Genomic DNA, 18,540 nt, shown 5'->3' with positions numbered 1-18,540 from the left:
ATCGGAAAGATGTTTGTATCAATTGATACGGAGTATTTCTACGCTTCTATCGCAATTAATAAAATGTTATTTTTCATTAGATAAACAATTGAATAACTGCGGAATGTCAAGCGTAATCAAAACGCTCTTACTGCCTAGTTTTGATCGGCCCGATTTACGGTTTCCCAAACACAGACTTCAAAATTAATGTACCTATGGGAATCCGCTTAACAAATATACATGCAAGTAGGGGGTATTTACCGAGCCTTGTTTCCCTAACACGGACTTCTAATCAATGTGACTGGAGGAATCCGCTTTGCAAATACATGAAAGTCAGAGGTAACTTTGTTCCGACTGAAATGTGTTTCCCTAACACAGACTTCTAATCCATGGAGCGTGGGGAAATTGGCATTGTAAATACATGCAAGTCGGGGGCAGTTTTGTTCCGGCTGAAATGTGTTTCCCCAACACAGACTTCAGAACCAAGGTGTCTGGGGAAATTGGCATTGCTAATTCTTGCAGGTCGGGTGTATTTTTCTTCCGACTGAAATGTGTTTCCCTAACACAGACTTTAAATCCAAGGAGTGTGGGGAAATTGGCATTGTAAATACATGCAAGTCGGAGGCATTTTTGTTTCGGCTGAAATGTGTTTCCCCAACACAAACTTCAGAAGCAAGGTGTCTGGGGAAATTGGCATTGCTAATTCATGCAGGTCGGGTGTATTTTTCTTCCGACTGAAATGTGTTTCCCTAACACAGACTTTAAATCCAGGAGGGTGGGGAAATTGGCATTGCAAATTCATGCAAGTCGGGGGCATTTTTGTTCCGACTGAAATATGTTTGTCTAACACAGACTTCAAAACCAAGATGACTTCATACCAAACGTGAAATAAATTTTTAAGATAAATGCATGGTCATGATCCGTTATCTTCCAAAGCCTCAACCATTACTGATTCATCTGGGTCCCAGTTCACAGGTCCAAAACGAGTGATAAACTGCTCACATAAACATTTCCATCCGTTTTGATTTTATGACCAACGCTAACACTACCGACAACATAATACTAATTTTGACAACGTATTAGCTCCAGAAATCTGGAATAGATCAAAATCACGGAAAACATGGTTGTGCATTATACTATAAAATGCATCATGGAAACTTTTCTACTAGAATTAGTATGGAATTTGGATGTGGTTATTCAACACTTGTAATCGTCAGATTTTACTCGTTCCTTTACTCTTATCTCCACCAGGTAGCATCTGAAAAATTAGGAAGGACATTTGTTTATCATTGAAAGTAACCAAGATGTAGCATATAATTTTTTTCTTGTAAAGTTAGAAGTTGTATAGAAAAGTTGACTCGAAATTTTAAGTTTGAAAACGGACAACTTTTAAATTTGGTACCAAATAAAAAACTATACTACATCACAGATAATAATCAAAAGAAAAAAAAATCGGTCGAGTATATTCTGAGACAATGTGTCTCAGTATATGTATATGTATGTATATGTAATATGTATAATGTAAAAATGGGCGTCAGAGCAACGCCAAACTTTATGTTTCTTCGACAACACGACAATTTAATTTGGAGTCTGACTGGAATATACTATCCCACCAGCTAAACTAACCCGGTATTGCACCTTCAGATTATCACAGGTTAGGGTCCCTGCGAAATTATCTCTAGTACACGAACATAGTGTCGAAGAAGCATAGAAAATATATTTCATTTATATATAAAAGAGTTTTCGACGAGAATGTAAACATATTCTGGGAGGATAATATTTTTAGGCTGTGTAACAGATGGCGAAAGATCGTGGAACAAAACTGCGCTCACAAACTTGAATAAATGTAGTTTGCCTATGAAATTGGTGCGATTGTGTTTTTAAAAATCGGTTCGAACTTTTCGGACACAATATGAGCTATCCTGATTTCTGCTGATTTTTATTTTCATTCTCCCTGATTTTTCAAAATAATAGTTGGCAACCCTGCCTCTGACACGACGACCAATGACAATACAATGGATGATCCGACGAGATACGAAGAGGTTCATCGACGCCCCGACCGAGATCGTAGGATGACGGCGATACGCGAAGAGTGTGTGCTTCTCAGTAAGAACAGGAAATGAATGCTCGCAGATCTTCCTGAAGCTCGGAGAACTATCCGGAACAGATGGGTGCTCAGAACGAAAAAAGGGCCAGTCTCGTGCTGAAGAGCTGCTCTCAAATACCAGGTCTGGATTACAATGGATTACAGGTGCGGGGGATAGGGACCGCATAAAAAAAATCGTGCAAAACTTCACATTTTGAAAAAAACTTTTTTTGTGCGGTAGATAGGGACCGCATAAAAAAAGCTTTCTCCAAGAAAATAACTCAAAACCACGCCGTTCACCGTTCAATTTCCTTTTGTTTCCCTGATTTGCGATGGGACAGTTTGCCTCTTCGGTTGCACGTGGCTGTTTTGTGCTTTTAGTTGCATGCCGAAACGTGAGGCTGCTAGACATCATGTCATGCAAAAACTTAGAAAAACTTAGAGCATTTGATGGGAGGAGAGGAATGATTACAGAAGTGGATTGAGACGCAAATATGCTTTTTTCGCACTGAAATGCATATACTTAATGGACGATAACTTCGTCAAATATGCTTCTTTTCATATACCGCACAAAAAAAATCGCACAAAAAGCCGCATAAAAAAATCGCACAAAAACAGGTTTTACTATATATTCTCCGGTCGAGCATTTTGTGCATGTGCCTGCAAAATGGTGTCGTGAAACTTAGCGATACAGTATACACCTATCACTGAACAGCCAACTGACGGGCTCACGAAACCGGTGACTGTTCAAAAGCAGTAGAAGTTCTGGAATTTAACAGGCGGCGCGGATAAGAGAGGTGTTACCGATGAAGTAACAAGACGGGGTTTCCAAAACCTGAATACTTCTTTATTAAAACGTATTACATTTTCCTGTAATGATTTACATTGATTTCAATAATAGTTCATAGCAGTGGTTAATTCAACTCACATTGGTGCCCGTCTATTCAATGCAGTCCGAAATTTACTGCCGGACGGTAACTGCTTTCTTAGCTGTGACCTAGTTCGCACTGCGGGTTTATTTTTATGAGAAACTAAATTAATTATTCATCAAATTGTTAATCATACCTGATTAGGAAATCAATTCTTAAGAATATAATCTAAGTAATATGATCGATTGTTCGTCACTTTTCGCGATCAGTGGCTATCAAAAATAAGTATGTGTTATTAAAAATTTCACTTGCAGTTGGGTAAACTAAATACCTCATTAAAGCCACTTAAGAGTTTAATTTAGAAAACTTCTGCCTATTGCGTTTGAATATAACTGATTTGTTTACACCTGTACGTTAAGAGCTATCACATGCAGTCGACTCGAGGTTCAATAGCACAATGCCATGTGCACACAATAGTACGCAAGTGCTTTGACCTCTTCCGTAGCGTCATTGCGTGCGTATTTGTTCGAGTTGACCTACGCCGATGACCGATCGATGGCGATCCTTTGGGATCAAGAAGACTGTTTTGTGAAAAGGGCGCAACAAGAGGTATAATGTAATCGTAGTAGCATAGTAACTCTACACGCAGTTGTTCACTAAATCGTGTTACATCGTGATGTATGACGAATCCTACGTCAAAGCCGACTTCCATAAAATATCTGGACAGGAATATTAGATCGCCAAGTCCAAATTTGATGTTCCGTATCATATTCTGGAATAGAATCCGATAAATGGCACGACTTTGGTGAGCGATATTCATTCAATATTCATCAAATACACCCTTCAAAAGTAAAAACAAAGTTTGTAAAACAGTATGAAAATTATTATCATAGTGAATCTCAGATTACCGCGTGTCATGGTGTTAAAAAAAATAGAAGAAAAAACTCCAACGAATATTCTATGCTACGCATCGAGTAACAATAGCAATAGCAATCCGCTGTTTGTTTTTCATCGTTTGACATACGCCTCATAAAGACTTCATAAAAGCATTGGCAGCGTTTATTAAATAATACAGAATTGCATAAATAATAAGAGAAACAATCGATAACCTACTTGCATGTAACGGTTCACGCTCGTCCGGCAGTCCTCTCCATAAACACTCATAGGATGTTCTGTGAATGGCTCGCCGTTTCAAAAAAAAACTCACGCCTTATGTTCGGTAAAGACTGCAAACCATAAGTTGGACTTCTCCACATTTTCCGCACACGAAGGCAGGTAGTACCAAGGAGAGCACCCTCCGGTTGGATTTTTAGTATACCGGCGAGTGCTGTGCGAAGTGCTGCGTTTTGCTGTAAGCTGACCGCAGTTCAGTCCAACCCAACCGTCGATGTGTACTGCAGCAAAACTAAAAGCCCTCGAAAGCTGTTCATTTCAAAACCGGGGACCACTTTTCCGACATGCTGGCTGAAAGTCAAGTTGAAAACAATTGCGATCGTTTAACGTGAGTTGTGTTAACCTTAGCTGAAGAGCAGCATTGACATTGTGTGGACAAATATAATTGGGAGCCAATAATTGCCGTTTTCCTTTGCAAGCAGTTGGAGCTATTAATTTGAGAATTTCCCTTCAACACGCGGAGCAAATTGGTATCAAGTTCAAGTGCATTTGAGAAGTGTAACCCAAAACTGTTGTGGAAAAAATGATGATAATGACGAAAATATTTCTGACTTCTGTGTTCATATTTAGCGGATTCGCAATGTGTAAGTGTGTGTATTTTCAATCATGTTCTGAAGAGAGATAATCAAAATCAAGACACTCATCAAAACGTGCCATATTGGTGCCTGGATCATGGATACCGCACATGGATAAACAGGATACATTGCCATTCCACAGCATCGACCCTCTCATTAACAGTCTGTCCGGCGACTTATTATTGCAGTATTCGATTCGTCGGAACGAACCAGATCAGCAACGAACGACAACTCGAAGCAACATAATTCACTGCAACTACCTTCGTTTTTTTATTCCGCCAATCATTACTGGATTAACACAGTTTCTTTATGTTGCTACAGCTTTCATTTTTCCTAGTCAAATTCGACTTGCATTGAAACAAAATCCACACCCGCTGGCTATTCTAAAGTTTCACTTTCATTATTGCTTCTGTTCACGTGTTTCCGTCTGCCATTCAACGCACTCTCTCTTCTCGATGTTTGTGCTATCTGTGGACCTTCAATTTTGAAAAGAATATGATTCGATCAAGTCTACTTTACAAACCCTAAGATCATTTCATAGATGCCCAGGCACAACAACTACTCGCACAAGCGCTGTATCTCGGGGATCCGGGTGCCTACAATGGCACGAAGGAAGACTGCATTTGGAAGCGCGGCAATGGAGAGGACCGCTGCCCGGATCCGAACATCAAGACGATCCTTTACACGTCCGGGATCGTGAAGGATAAGTATGTGGTAAGTGTGGTTCAAAATGGAACAGAATTCGTTTTATGCATTTGAACGGTAGTGCCACATTTTTATTGAACTGCAATTTGGTTATTGATTTCAAAGTGTTCATCAGATAAACCACACATCGAATCATCGTTGTCCTTGTTTTTCCAAGATACCTTCGTTACTCTTGAAGAAAATGCATGGTTCAAGCAAATCGTCCGGTAATTATGGTTTTTGCGGTTACCTACATAACGACAAGTTCTAAGAAACGAGCTGTTCAATGTCAACGGAGCAATTCTTGAGCCTTAAATGCCTCCACCTCTAGTAAAAGGAACGGCAAAACTGTTACAGTTCCACACCATTAACGGCAAACACCTGAGCTTCTGGGGTTAATTACATTCCACCACTTCTGTATAAGATTGAAAAACGTGATTATCTTCAATATATCGTGTCTGGCACAGATGTGCCGCAGAAAAAATGGCTCTCGATAGCAATTTCTGATGCTATTATCGGAACTCTTTTGAGTTCCTTTTCAAAATTTGCCAAATGTTTATAAATTTGTATTGAATGACAAATTTTTTGCTGAACTGAAAATAATCAACGCAACATAATGGAAACAATCGACTTGATTTAAAAGCAATTTTAATTCTTGTTCTTGAAGTTGCTGCATCCAGAAAATCTTTCCCAGAATTATTTACAAAGTGCCAAATTAATGCAAAATTAATGATAAAGTGTCTCATTTTGAACATCACGGTCCTCAATTATTACAATGTGTTCCATTTTTATAAAATCGCCGAACTTCATAAGCTTCATAAGCTGACATAAGCTCAGCTAGCAAGCGTTGGATTTAAAAACATGTTATGCAATTTTAATTGAATAGAATCGAAACATAATTTAATGTTTAACGATGGATGCTGGAACACATTAAAAGCAGCAATTAGCAGCACAGCAGAGACCGTCATAGGTTATGAACAACGAGGACAACGGAACGAATGGTTTGACGACGAGTGCCGAGCGCTTCTGAATGAGAAGGATGCAGCACGCGCAGCCATGCTTCAACGAGCGACTCCAAAAAACGTGGAACGATACAAACTGAAGCGAAGTCAGCAAACACATCTCTTTCGGGAAAAAAGCGCCGCCTGGAAGAGAAAGAGTGTGGGGAGATGGAACTGCTTCATCGTTCTCGAGAATCGCGAAGGTTTTTCAAGAAACTAAACGCCTCGCACAAAGGCTTTGTGTCGCGGGCCGAAATGGGCAGAAACAAGGAAGGAGGGATCTTGACGAACGAACACGAGGTGATCGAAAGGTGGAGGCAGCACTACGATGAACACCTGAACACACTTTTACACTGTGGCAGATCTTCCAAAAGTGCCGCGAGTATCAGGTCCCTACACACCACATCTTCGTCGACTTCAAGGCCACATATGATACAATCGACCGACGACAGCTATGGAGGATCATGGACGAACACGGCTTTCCTTGAAAGCTGACAAGACTGATTCAGGCAACGATGAACAGTGTGCGATGCAGTATGCGGATCTCAGGTGAGCTATCGGAATCATTTGAGACTCACAGGGGACTTCGACAAGGCGATGGACTCTCCTGTCTGTTCTTCAACGTGGCGCTGGAAGGTGTTATGCAGAGAGCGGGCTTCAACATGCGGGGCACGATTTTCAAAAAGTCTAGTCAGTTTATCTGCTTCGCCGACGACGTGGACATAATCGGAAGAACACATGCGACGGTAGCCGACTTGTATACCCGACTGAAACACGAAGCAGGGCTGATTAGGCTTGATCAATGCGTCTAAGACTAAATACATGCTAGCTGGAGGGACTGATTGCAACAGAGTTCTTCTTGGTAGTAGTGTTGTGATCGACGGCGACGAGCTCGAGGTGGTAGAGGAATTTGTCTACCTTGGCTCGTTGATAACAACTGACAACAACAGCCGTGAAACTCGAAGACGCATTGTCAATGGAAGTCGTGTCTACTATGGGCTCCGGGTTCCAACAAGCTCCGACCCCGTACGAAGCGTACCATGTACAAATCCCTAATTCGACCGGTTGTTCTCTATGGGCACGAAGCATGGACGATGCTTGAAGAAGACTCACGAGCGGTCGGAGTTTTCGAACGCCGAGTGCTCAGAACAATATACGGTGGTGTACAGGAAAACAAAGTATGGAGGAGGAGAATGAACCACGAACTGGCGCAACTCTACGACGAACCCAGCATCCAGAAAGTCGCCAAGGCTGGACGAGTGCAGGGCATGTTGCAAGATTGCCGGACAGCAGCCCTGCAAAGATGGTGTTCGCATCGAATCCGGTAGGAACATAGCAGCCATGGACCGGGTTTATTGGAGAAGAGTAGTGAATCAGATCTAATCTCAAGGGATGTAGAGTCATAGTAAATAAATAAAAAACGAATCTCGAATACACATACGAGACATTTTGCGAAATGTTGATTTGCGCGGTAAAATACCCTATACAAAATAATTGCCCAATCGGACTTCATTTTCTAGGACTTCATCTAGTGTCTAGTGTCGAATAGTCACCCAAGGGATGAAGTACATGAAATCGGCATTTTCAATATTTTTTTGATGCCAAATGTCTTAAAATTACATGAAACGACGAGGTTTACTGCTATCTAAAAAAAATTATAATGGGTTGTATCTAGGACACGAACGCAGTTTTCGACGTAGAACTACGGAATTATTTTATTCAATTCACTTGTTTATCATTTCTGATATTATTTATTATTATTTATTAGTCGAGTAGAGTCGAAAGCTATCAGCACTTATCGTTTATTTGGTTCAACTCGCATCAGATTTTCTCCTGATACCACTCAGATGTCGATCGCAAACTATGAACCCTTTTGCTCCTATATTTCGCTTGAGATGTGATCGAACCCCGTAAGGTTGCCCTGCTGGAATTTGAAAGCATAATTTCATGAAATATACGTTTATCTGAATAAATGCAGTGTATATCTATATTCCAAAATTCTGGATACTCTTCCATATCCGCACTAGCACAAACAATTCTCGTATGCTGCTCTTCTTTGTCGTAGCACACCTCGATACAGAGGGCTTCCTCTCCTTGTGTATGTATGTGTGTAAAAGCAGCATTAGGCATGAATGATATCCGCTCGTTGTTTTTGGCAGACTTATCTCACTTCTTAACTAGGCGAACCTAGCCAGAATTTTCACCTGCCCCCGGGCTTCTGAATGCCCAAGGGGGACTAGGCTCTGCGGAATGCACGTATCTGCATGCTCGTGCTGTTTCAGTCCTGACCGAGAAATTGTCGGACAATCGCGCAGGTGCTAAGGATGACCGACTTTTGGATGCCGGCCAATTCTTTCTCCATATTCAACACCTTTAGCGCTTCCAGAAGTGTCTTCGGGACAATTCCAGTTCCAGAGAGAACGACTGGAACAATTCTTGGGACCTCCCTTAGCCCCCACAGTTCCTTGAGCTCCACGGCCAATGGTCGGTACTTGCAGATTTTGCGACCGTGGGTCTCCTCCAGATTCTGGTTCAGTGGAATAGCGACATCGATGATGGTGACTTTGCGGTCGCTCTTGTCGTAAACCATTATATCTGGCCGGTTGTGGTGGATCGAGAGGTCGGTCAGAACAGTGCGATCCCAGTACAGCTTGAAACGGTCATTTTCCAGGACAGGTGCAGGCAGGTACCGGTAGTTTGGTACGTTGTCCTCCAGTAGAGCACATTGGAGCGCCAGTTGTCGATGAACAATACGGGCCACGTTGTTGTGGCGCTCGGTGTAGGCTGCGTTGGCCAAAACGGGACAGCCTCCCATAATGTGCTCTATGTTTTCACCTGGTTGATGGCACATCCGGCAAATGTCATCAACGTCTTGATGCCAGACGTACCGCCTGCAGTTTCTCGTCGGCATTATCCTGTCCTGGATGGCTATCATGTCGGCTTCTACTACTGAAGAGAGTTCACCACGCGTTAGCCACAGATTAGATGCGGCCTTGTCGACGTGTGGCCGGTCCAGTTGATGGGGGTGGGCACCATGCACTGCCTTCTGCTTCCAAGCTGCAATCTTCTCCTCCACTGTCTGCAGATTGCAGTTGAGTTGGTACTCCGCTTGCGCCAAGTGCAGAGCGCTGTATCCTCTGTCGGCGGCGCAGACAGCCCGGTATAGCGCGTTTTGGTTGGCGCGTTCTGCGAAGTACTCGCGCAGTTGTCGTACCTGGGCAACACACAGTGCAGATATGTCGACTATTCCAAGTCCCCCTTCTTTGCGTGGCAGTGAAACTCTCTCCAGTGCCGATTGAGGATGGTGCATTCCGGCCTCTTTAAATGCTTTCCTCATCCTCCTCTCAAGGTCCTCTAGGTCAGTTTTGCTCCATTTGACTACACCAAAACTGAAGGTCAGCAGGGGAACCGCGAATGTGTTGATCGCGCGTACCTTGTTCCCCGCGTTGAGGAAAGTCCTCAGGACACAGTTCACTCGACTCAAGAACTTGTCTCGCAGCTCCGTCTTGATGTCGGAGTGGCGAATCCCGGTGAGCTGTCGGAATCCATGATATTTATAGGATTCGCCACGAACCATGTCTCTTATGAACTCGCCGTCATAGACCTTGTAACCTCCGGATTCGGTAAGCTGCCCTTTCAGCAGATGGACACAGCGGCACTTGTCAAGGCCGAACTCCATGCAGATGTCCCTGCTTATGTCTTCGACAACCCGGATAGCTACACCTAGACGCTGACGTGAATCAGCGTAGACCTTGAGATCATCCATGTAGAAGGTATGGGTCACTTCTTCGTGGGCGCCGTCGCCATACCTTATTTTATAGCCATGACCGTTTCTATTGAGCGTCCTACTGAGGGGGTTCAGTGCCAGACAAAACCAAAGCGGGCTGAAAGAGTCGCCTTGGAATATCCCCCTCTTTATCTGCAGCGTTCTAGACTGCAACACATTTTCCCCATCACTGAGGTGCAGAGACGTACTCCACTGCCTCATCGCATGCTGCAGGAACCTAACGACGACGGGATCAATTTTGTAGAGCTCCAATACCCGGACGAGAAACGAGTGAGGTATGGAGTCATAAGCCTTCCTGTAATCGATGTAGGCCATACTTAGGTTCCGCTGGTTATATACCGCCTGGCCGACTATGGCTGCGTCGATGATGGCCTGGTCTTTGCAGCCATGCGTATTTTTCCTGCATCCTTTCTGCTCTTCTGCGATGATGTGATGCTGTTCGCAGTGAGCAGAAACTTTGGCGGTAATTATGCTGCTCAGTATTTTGTACAGACTCGATAGGCACGTTATCGGTCTGTACTTTGATGGGTTCAATGTGTTGCTGTCTTTCGGGAGGAGGAAGGTGACGCCACGGGTGGCGAATTCAGGAAGGTTGTGTGGGTCACGTAGCACCTTGTTGAAGCACTCAGCTATCTTTGGATGTGCGACGGTCAGCTTCTTGTGCCAAAAGTTCTGGACACCATCGGGGCCCGGTGCTGCCCAGTTCCTCAGGTACCGCGAGGCTTCGCGGACATCGTTCTCTCCGACGATGATAGCTGGCATCTCTCCAATTTCACCACAACTCTCCTCCTCCCGTCTTAACCACATTTGCCCGTCGCGATGTTCTACTGGGGTCTCCCAAATACCAGCCCAGAAGTTCGTCACATCGCTAATATCTGGCAAACCTTCGCGGTAGTCGGGCTTCTCGTCGCTAATGTGGTCGTAGAACGCTTTCTCGTTATCTCTGAACATCCGATTTTGTTCCTGGCGCTTTGCAGAGTCAGAGTAACGTTTCAGCCGTTTTGTAAGGACGCTCAATTGCTGTACCAGTGTGTCGAGTTTTTCCGTCAGCTGGTGAGCTCCCAGCTGGCGAAGTTCAGTAGGCCGCACGATCACAGCAACTTGGCGACATAATTTCACCGATCTGCTGCCTATTTTGTACGCCATCAGTCTTCCAATTGCGGCGCGCTTGTTTAGGATCCGTTGCCCCAATCTCCTTCGCCATGGAAGCTCACGCCTTTCACGGAGATGTTGGAGCAGTCCGCCTCTTGGCCTAATACGGTATCCTAAACTTTTGGCGGTCGCCACAGCAGCACAGTAAACTTTCAGTTGCAGCTCCTCCATGTTCTCAGCATCAACCAAGTGCAGCGGAAGAACGTGCTCGTTCATGAGCTTTACTGCACTTGTCAGCCTGCGGGAATGCTGCAACTTCGGGATCCTGGGGCGCGACAAAGGGTCCGTGTCGCGGAACTGTGAGATCGCCTCGTCGTAATGGAAGACCAGATCGCGTAGTAGTTGTTGATCTGGCTGTGGATCTTCCGGCTCAGAGGGTTGTTGTACTGTGGCCTCCACTGGTGCTGATTCGCGTGCCCCACTCGCGAATGAATTGCTCAGCCGTACTGAACTTCGTCTCGACACATCGCTTGCTCTGCTTGTTCTGGAGCTTAGTTCTCTCTGCACCTGCTGCTTGATCTCGGCGACTTGCGTTTGGGAGAGCATATTGTTGCGTACAATCGCTCAACGCCTCGCGTTCATCGCGTTTTGGTCAAGCCTCCCGACGAACTCTGGATACGCTTCCTCGAACATTGCGAGTATTCGAGGGCGACCGCTCATGTCCGTCTCCAAAGCAGTGCAGATGTAATAGGCGCGGATCACGAATTCGTTCATTTCGTGTGTCCACATGATCCGTCGCCTAGTAGTACCCACAAGTGTGGACGACTGTCGTCTGACAGTCGCAACACGCCTCGTATGCGCAGCGTTTCGTTGGTGATGTCGATGGCTGCTGTTTCCGTGTGGCGGTAGCTCTTCGGGTTGAACCCGGCTGGTGGCCCGCTCTTGCACATCGCCCTCCAGCCGCTGGCCGCTCGCTCTTACGCCCGTTCCAGGACCAGCTCCAGTTCGGGGACCCTCCTCGGGTGATCGCATTCGTAGTATTCGTCTTGACCTTAGCTCCATTGTCTGGGTGTATCTCCTTTGCCCGGGAGACAGCGGGTTGGCAAAGATCATTTTTTTTTTTTTTTTTTTTTTTTATATCTGTATTATAGTGACTTTCAACACTTTTGGCTGGTTCGTCACTTTTTACTTCCAATTTTGGAAGAATGTTGGGAGTGAGAATTGAACTCGTGATCTTCAGCGTGAGAGGTATGGATGTTACCACTACGCCAGATCGGCTCCTATCCGCTCGTTGTGTTATGCTAGCTCACTCGCATCTGTGTTTTCAATCTATTCTGTTTTTGGTTTCTGCCTCTAGTCCTGAGAAGGGCCTTTGTGAAAAGAAATTCTATTCCATACTCCTCCTTCACCCGTAAAGAAAACAATCCTCTCCCACTCGACGCTCTGCGGCAACCATGTTGCTTCGATGACCACCAAACAAGAAGTGGTGTGGCTTCGAATCGCTGATGGCTTATTTAAACCAAATATATTGAAACCGGGCAGAATCGATTGTCAGTTGCTCGTTATTGACAGCTCTGTTCGGGAATGCATACAAATCGGCAGAACAAATGTATGGGAAAATGAGAATGCTTCCAGTTTTCATTAATTTAAACAGTTTAGGCATTGGTGGACTGTACTGTATAGTATATCAAATAAATCTTAGAGAATTTCTGATTCCATTGGTGTGCAAATTATCAGAATTTGTTCGCTGTGAAGATAGTTATTAACGTTAACTTTATTTCATAAAAACGTGAACTGTTTTCTGATTTGGCACCCTTCCTGAAAGACGTAGTTCTACGTCAAAAATATTTTTGTAAAAAATTGACTCCTTAGACCAAATGCCAAAAAGTCAATTTTGGACAAAAAAGTTTTTTCGAGATAAAAGTGAATCTCGATGTTTTATACAATTATAAGACATTTGGCAACAAAATATTTTTTTTAAGTCCGATTTCATGTACTTCTACCTTGGGTAATTTTCGAGGGTCAAAAAATCAAAACTTTGAGCGCTTTGAGGCACCCCTGAATCATGTCCGATTGAGCTGAAGTTTTGCACAGGTCATTTTTTCGAGCAAAGAAACAAAATGTACATGGCCGGTTTTTGAAATTTCATATAACCACTATCGCAGCAACTCTGATGTACATGTAGGGAATATGAACGCTTCCCGTCGTACAGAAAAGCACACAAAGAATCTATTACGACCGAGAGGTACTTCAATAGAACGTGAGAATTGAGTGGATTTATTGAAACTGCCAATTTCCAAGATTGCCAAGAATGCCATTCTGAAATTATGATCTCGAAACGTCGTTCATTATTCCTCACTATGTTCCATGAAATTCAACCAAATATTAATAATCCAAATGAGGCGTGTATACACTATGATCAGAAATTACCAATGTTTTTTTTTATTTAAACGTACCGTGAATACGCGAACCGCTTTTTGTTTCTTATGTTGGTACGACCTCAAGACGCACATCTGTCAGGTTTTAGTGCCATCCGATCATTAGTGTCTGCCTGTACATCGCGAACAGCCGAAAATGTGGGCCAACAGTTCTTGGATTTTGCATGATGATAACGCGCCATCGCACCCAGCCCGATATGTACTGGATTATTTTACCAAACATCAAGTAAATACCATCGAGCAAGCACCGTATTCACCTGATACGGGCCCGTACGACTTTTTTTGTTCCTCAAGATGAAGTTGTCACTTCGTGGAAAGAGATTTCAGTTGATCGTGAAGATCAAGGAGGGAACTAAAAGCTGTCCTTCCGTCGGCCTACCAGAGATGCATGAAGGACTGGGTCAAGCGTTGGCCCATGTGTTTTGCTACAGATGGATCATATTTTGAAGAAGACAAAATAAATTTGCATGGAAATTAACTCTATTTTGTTTTATATAAAAACAGGAAGTGGGTTATATCTATGGTATAACCGCAAGGGTGACGTAGGACTATCGTTGATTTATAGATCATTTGTTTGAAGTTGAATCTAAATCCATTCTGAATGAATGAATAAATGAATATTTGGGAGACTTCGAAAACGAGAGCGTTACGTTGGAGGCACAAGGTTTTATGCATCCAATATAGGATACGAAAAACCTTGTTCTGAAGAATAATCTTCAGAAGCTAACCTGCTAACTGTACTTGATTGACAAATCACAAACCTAAATGTATTATATGGATATTTTATGGATAGAAAACATTAAAATAAACTCTTTCACATGAATGTAATTTTAAATTCCCAGAGGAACTGGCAGATTATTTTCAGTAACGATTAGATATATCCACATTTTCCTCGATACTGGAAGCCCACCAGTGGTTAATACTAACTCGATAACCACCTGTTAATAGCACTTGCTTGAAACATATTTGGTCACAGTTTTACATGGATAGAAAACATTCAAATAAACTCTTTCACATGAATGTATTTTTAAATTCCCAGAGGAACTGGCAGATTATTTTCCGGATCTTTCTCGATGCTGAATGGCATCCAAACGGAAAGAATTCCGCGCGTGTATGTGTGTGTGTGTGTAGCGGCTGCTTCGAGATCTTCCCGGGGAACCGTTTGTGGCATCACTCTCCTCCTGATGGATTCATGTCTAGCCTAAGGTGCACAAACAGGCTCTTGATGACACCGTTCATCAGCGCTTTCATGATAAACGAAGAGCTTCACCACAACAGCGACAACATGCTCCAATCGCTGTTCAATTAGAACTGAGTAGATTTCCGAGCGGCGCTCGCTTATATACCGATTGGTGATTTCAATAGCCTGTTTTGAAAGCAATTTTAAGACTATTGAAACAAGTTTTTGGATCAAAAAGTAACAAGTATAGAACGCGTAGAAATTTTATCTTTCGAATGAAGTGTTTATCATACCATTTCGTTCAGTTATTTAGGAGCTATTAACGCTCAAAATCTCGGTCTCCGGCGTAACGCTTTCGTTTTCGAAACTTTGATTTTACACCCCGGTATAGAAATGAAAGACGTAGTCCTACGTCAAAAAATCCCGGAACTTTCTGATCATAGCTACTTCTTTGTAATTTATTCGCACTCAATTTTTCATACAAAAAACAATTTTTTCCATCTTTTATTTGAATGTGCTACGCAAATTCACGAAATTTGATTCCAAGTCGAAACTGTATAATGAATGTTGGCAATAGTTTCAAGGACAGTAACATTTAGTGGACGTCTTTAACGGTGTTCATGATTTTCTCTATGAGTAAGAAAGTGACAAATGACACAAACAAGAAGCAAATCTTTGAATACCATCCGTAGCTTTTAACTCATTAATCTTTAAAAACAGTATTTTTAGCCATGATAAGTTCTTCACATTTTCGAATACGAGCTCGCTGTGAATAATCGAAAGAACGTTTGTTCGAACTAATCCCTCAAGAATATTCAATCCAATTATTACTGAAATCGTACAATACAATTTGTTGGTTCGTGTGTATATTTTTGTTGAACAACTTCCAACTATACCAAATGCGTTTAATACAAGTGTTTATATATCCACAAAATTGCCCCAGTAATCGTGTCCATGACCATTGACACCTCTCTGGTGTATCATGCGTACAACTAATGAACACAAGTAAAAAAATACTAATGAGATCAAATTGCTATCGTACTGTCGGAATGGAAATATGCATACATTATTTTACGCTTCGAATTCTTTCAATTGTTTTTTTTTCCTATAGTTCAACATGAATCACCCGGACTGGCTGAACGATTCCGACTGGGAGCCGACAAAGGAGAACATCATTCTGGTTCATGGTTACGCCGGAGGTGACGATACCTTGCCAATTGCGGTTTTGAGAGACGGTACGCGATAGCCTAAAAATGGGTAGCAGATCGAATGAATGCAATGTGATTCTGTTTCCAGCTTACATCAATCATGGAGGTTACAACGTGTTTCTTGTGGATTGGGGAGTACTGGGTCAACCCCCTTGCTACGTTGCGGCGGTGTATAATATCCGACCGATTGCCGCGTGTTTTGCGCAAACCCTGATGAGACTTCGCGCACTCGGACTTCCACCCGAGAGGACGACCTGTGTGGGACATTCGCTGGGAGCACACATATGCGGGCTCATGGCAAATCATTTGAACTTCAGGCTGGAACGTATCATAGGTATACCTCAATCGATTGTCTTTAGCACTGTTTTTACTCGTGATTTCTTTCAAGCTCTGGATCCAGCGCGACCCCTAATCAAACCCGGCAACATGAATCGTTTGGACAGTGGGGACGCTCGGTATGTGCAGGTTATCCACACCAACGCTGGCCACTACGGTGAAGGAGGTCGAGTAGGACACATTGATTTCTGCGTCAACGGAGGGCGTCGTCAACCCTATTGTGGCAATAGCACTAGTATGATAAACGGTTCAATTTATTCTTGTGATTCCATTTTACAGATATTTGCGCTTTCAGACATAAATTTGTGTAGTCACATTTGGGCAGTTTGTTATCTAGCACAGTCCCTTTACGAGGGTTTGGAACCTATGGCAGAACCCTGTCACCGAAGATGTCCGACTAACGTGCTGATTCCACCCAGTCGGCAAGGCAGAGGACGTTTCGGATACGCCATAGGTTATGCCATTCCTATGGGACAGAAGACTCCGATGAAGTAAACAGTCGATTGCGAGTTTTGGGATATAATTCAAGAGTTACATTTGTTTCAGTGCTTTCGGTTCATATTGTGTGAGAGACGCCGACCCACCATTTTGTCCTGAGAGAGATGGTGCACCTGGAGATAAACGATGCTGTATATGAATGTTGTGAACAACTTACTCTAAGCAGCAATTAAGTTAGCGTAATTAATTATTGAACAAAAAGTACGTAACTACTAAGTAGTTACGCCTGATATATATAATTATTCTTAAATTAGCTGTTTGGAAAAATTTAACTCTACCTAGAACTAGTTATCTATTTTTTTTACATTTGTCACAAATGAAAAACTCATGGTTTCTGAAGCTCTTTGAATTTTACGAATATTAGTACTATTATTATTTTTGTTATTAAGTTGCAGCGATAATCGATTACACTCTCACCCAAAAGAAATGATTGGTTCAACTATTTAACCATTTTATTAAGGTTTATTTAAGGTGCTTTCTTTTATGTATTATCGATACATAGATGACAAACAAATTTACGGTAAAAATTAAAAAAAAATAACAGTCGTTTTCATTATCACCACACTATTTCATAACACAGTATTTGCAGACATACGAGAAACACCGTTTAGTAGAACTGACAGTTATACTAAGTTTTTCTTCCTTTTTTGTGTTCAAAAAGTGCTTAGAATACTTGGAGAATCTAACAGCGAACATGTACCATTCATGGTATTCGTCAACGTAGGTTCTTATGGATTGAAAACTAATTGTTTAGATTTGAAGGGAAAAAAAAAGATCAACATTATATGATTAAACATCAGATCATTGGAGAACTTCAAAAAACTATCTCACGACCACACGACCTGGGGGTAAGCCCGGCCCCATAAAGGAAAATATTGTTTTGTGAGAACTGATGGCACATATTGTTATGTTTCCCCCACAGAATCATTGTCTAGACAATTTTTCATGAGATATAAAAAATATCAGTGCTTTTAAACGGCAATTTTGCAAGTAAAAGTCAATTTTTAAAGCTGACATAAAAACAGAGCTCACCAACCAATGCGGGTGAAACCGGCGCCCAATGGGGGTAACACCGGTACCCTTAATTTGACAATAAATATACTTGAAACCAGCTGACACCAGTTTGAATGTGGCAACCACCAAATAAAGGGTGTGTCACATCAAATTGCATCACGGCAAAAACGCTATAGAAATTCGCCCAGTAGACCGATCCTTTTGAAAATTTTAGACAGTAAAATAAAAACTATTAAACAACTTTTGGCATTTTCTTTTTATTCATACTTCGAGCCCAATCCCGTATGCTCGCACCTTCCTCTTTACCCCGTCCATAAGGTTCTGTACAACGTCAGGTTGTAGTTTTTTTTTGAACAGAAATCCATTTTCTCTTGAAGTCCGCCTCCGATTTAATTATCTCCGCCACAGGATTAATTCACGACGCTCTTTTTCGTTCGACGACATTTTTCCAAATTTACGAAAAATTTACAGTGCAGCATGGCCAACGTGATCTATACACTCTTATCTGATTATAAGCGAAAGCTGAAGATATAATTCCTAAAAATTAAATTTCAGCGTTTTTTCCGTGATGCAATTTGATGTGACACACCCTTTAGCAGGTATTCTAATTCTAGATGTCG

At 42.5% G+C, this 18,540-nt stretch overlaps 1 protein-coding gene across 3 annotated transcripts; it reads left to right on the top strand.

Annotated features, from left to right (window-relative positions):
• Nucleotides 1–4,008: 4,008 nt before the first annotated feature.
• On the top strand, nt 4,009–18,126 carry LOC129776824 (phospholipase A1 VesT1.02-like). 3 transcript variants are annotated; one of them, XM_055782696.1, is made up of 8 exons: nt 4,009–4,435; nt 4,530–4,691; nt 5,212–5,396; nt 15,976–16,099; nt 16,161–16,406; nt 16,461–16,643; nt 16,704–16,899; nt 16,955–18,126. In XM_055782696.1, the coding sequence occupies exons 2-8, from the start codon at nt 4,631–4,633 to the stop codon at nt 17,043–17,045; spliced, it is 1,086 nt and encodes a 361-aa protein (XP_055638671.1). In that variant the 5' UTR covers nt 4,009–4,435; nt 4,530–4,630; the 3' UTR covers nt 17,046–18,126. The 3 variants fall into 3 exon arrangements, with proteins under 3 accessions (XP_055638671.1, XP_055638670.1, XP_055638673.1); XM_055782695.1 differs by having other exon boundaries at nt 4,009–4,691; XM_055782698.1 differs by having other exon boundaries at nt 4,014–4,691; nt 5,224–5,396.
• Nucleotides 18,127–18,540: the final 414 nt, after the last annotated feature.

This window comes from Toxorhynchites rutilus, chromosome 3, assembly GCF_029784135.1.
Source record: "Toxorhynchites rutilus septentrionalis strain SRP chromosome 3, ASM2978413v1, whole genome shotgun sequence".
NCBI classification, from domain to species: domain Eukaryota; kingdom Metazoa; phylum Arthropoda; class Insecta; order Diptera; family Culicidae; genus Toxorhynchites; species Toxorhynchites rutilus.
The sequence above is the reverse complement of the archived record's forward strand: the minus strand, read 5'-3'. Positions and strand labels throughout refer to the sequence as shown.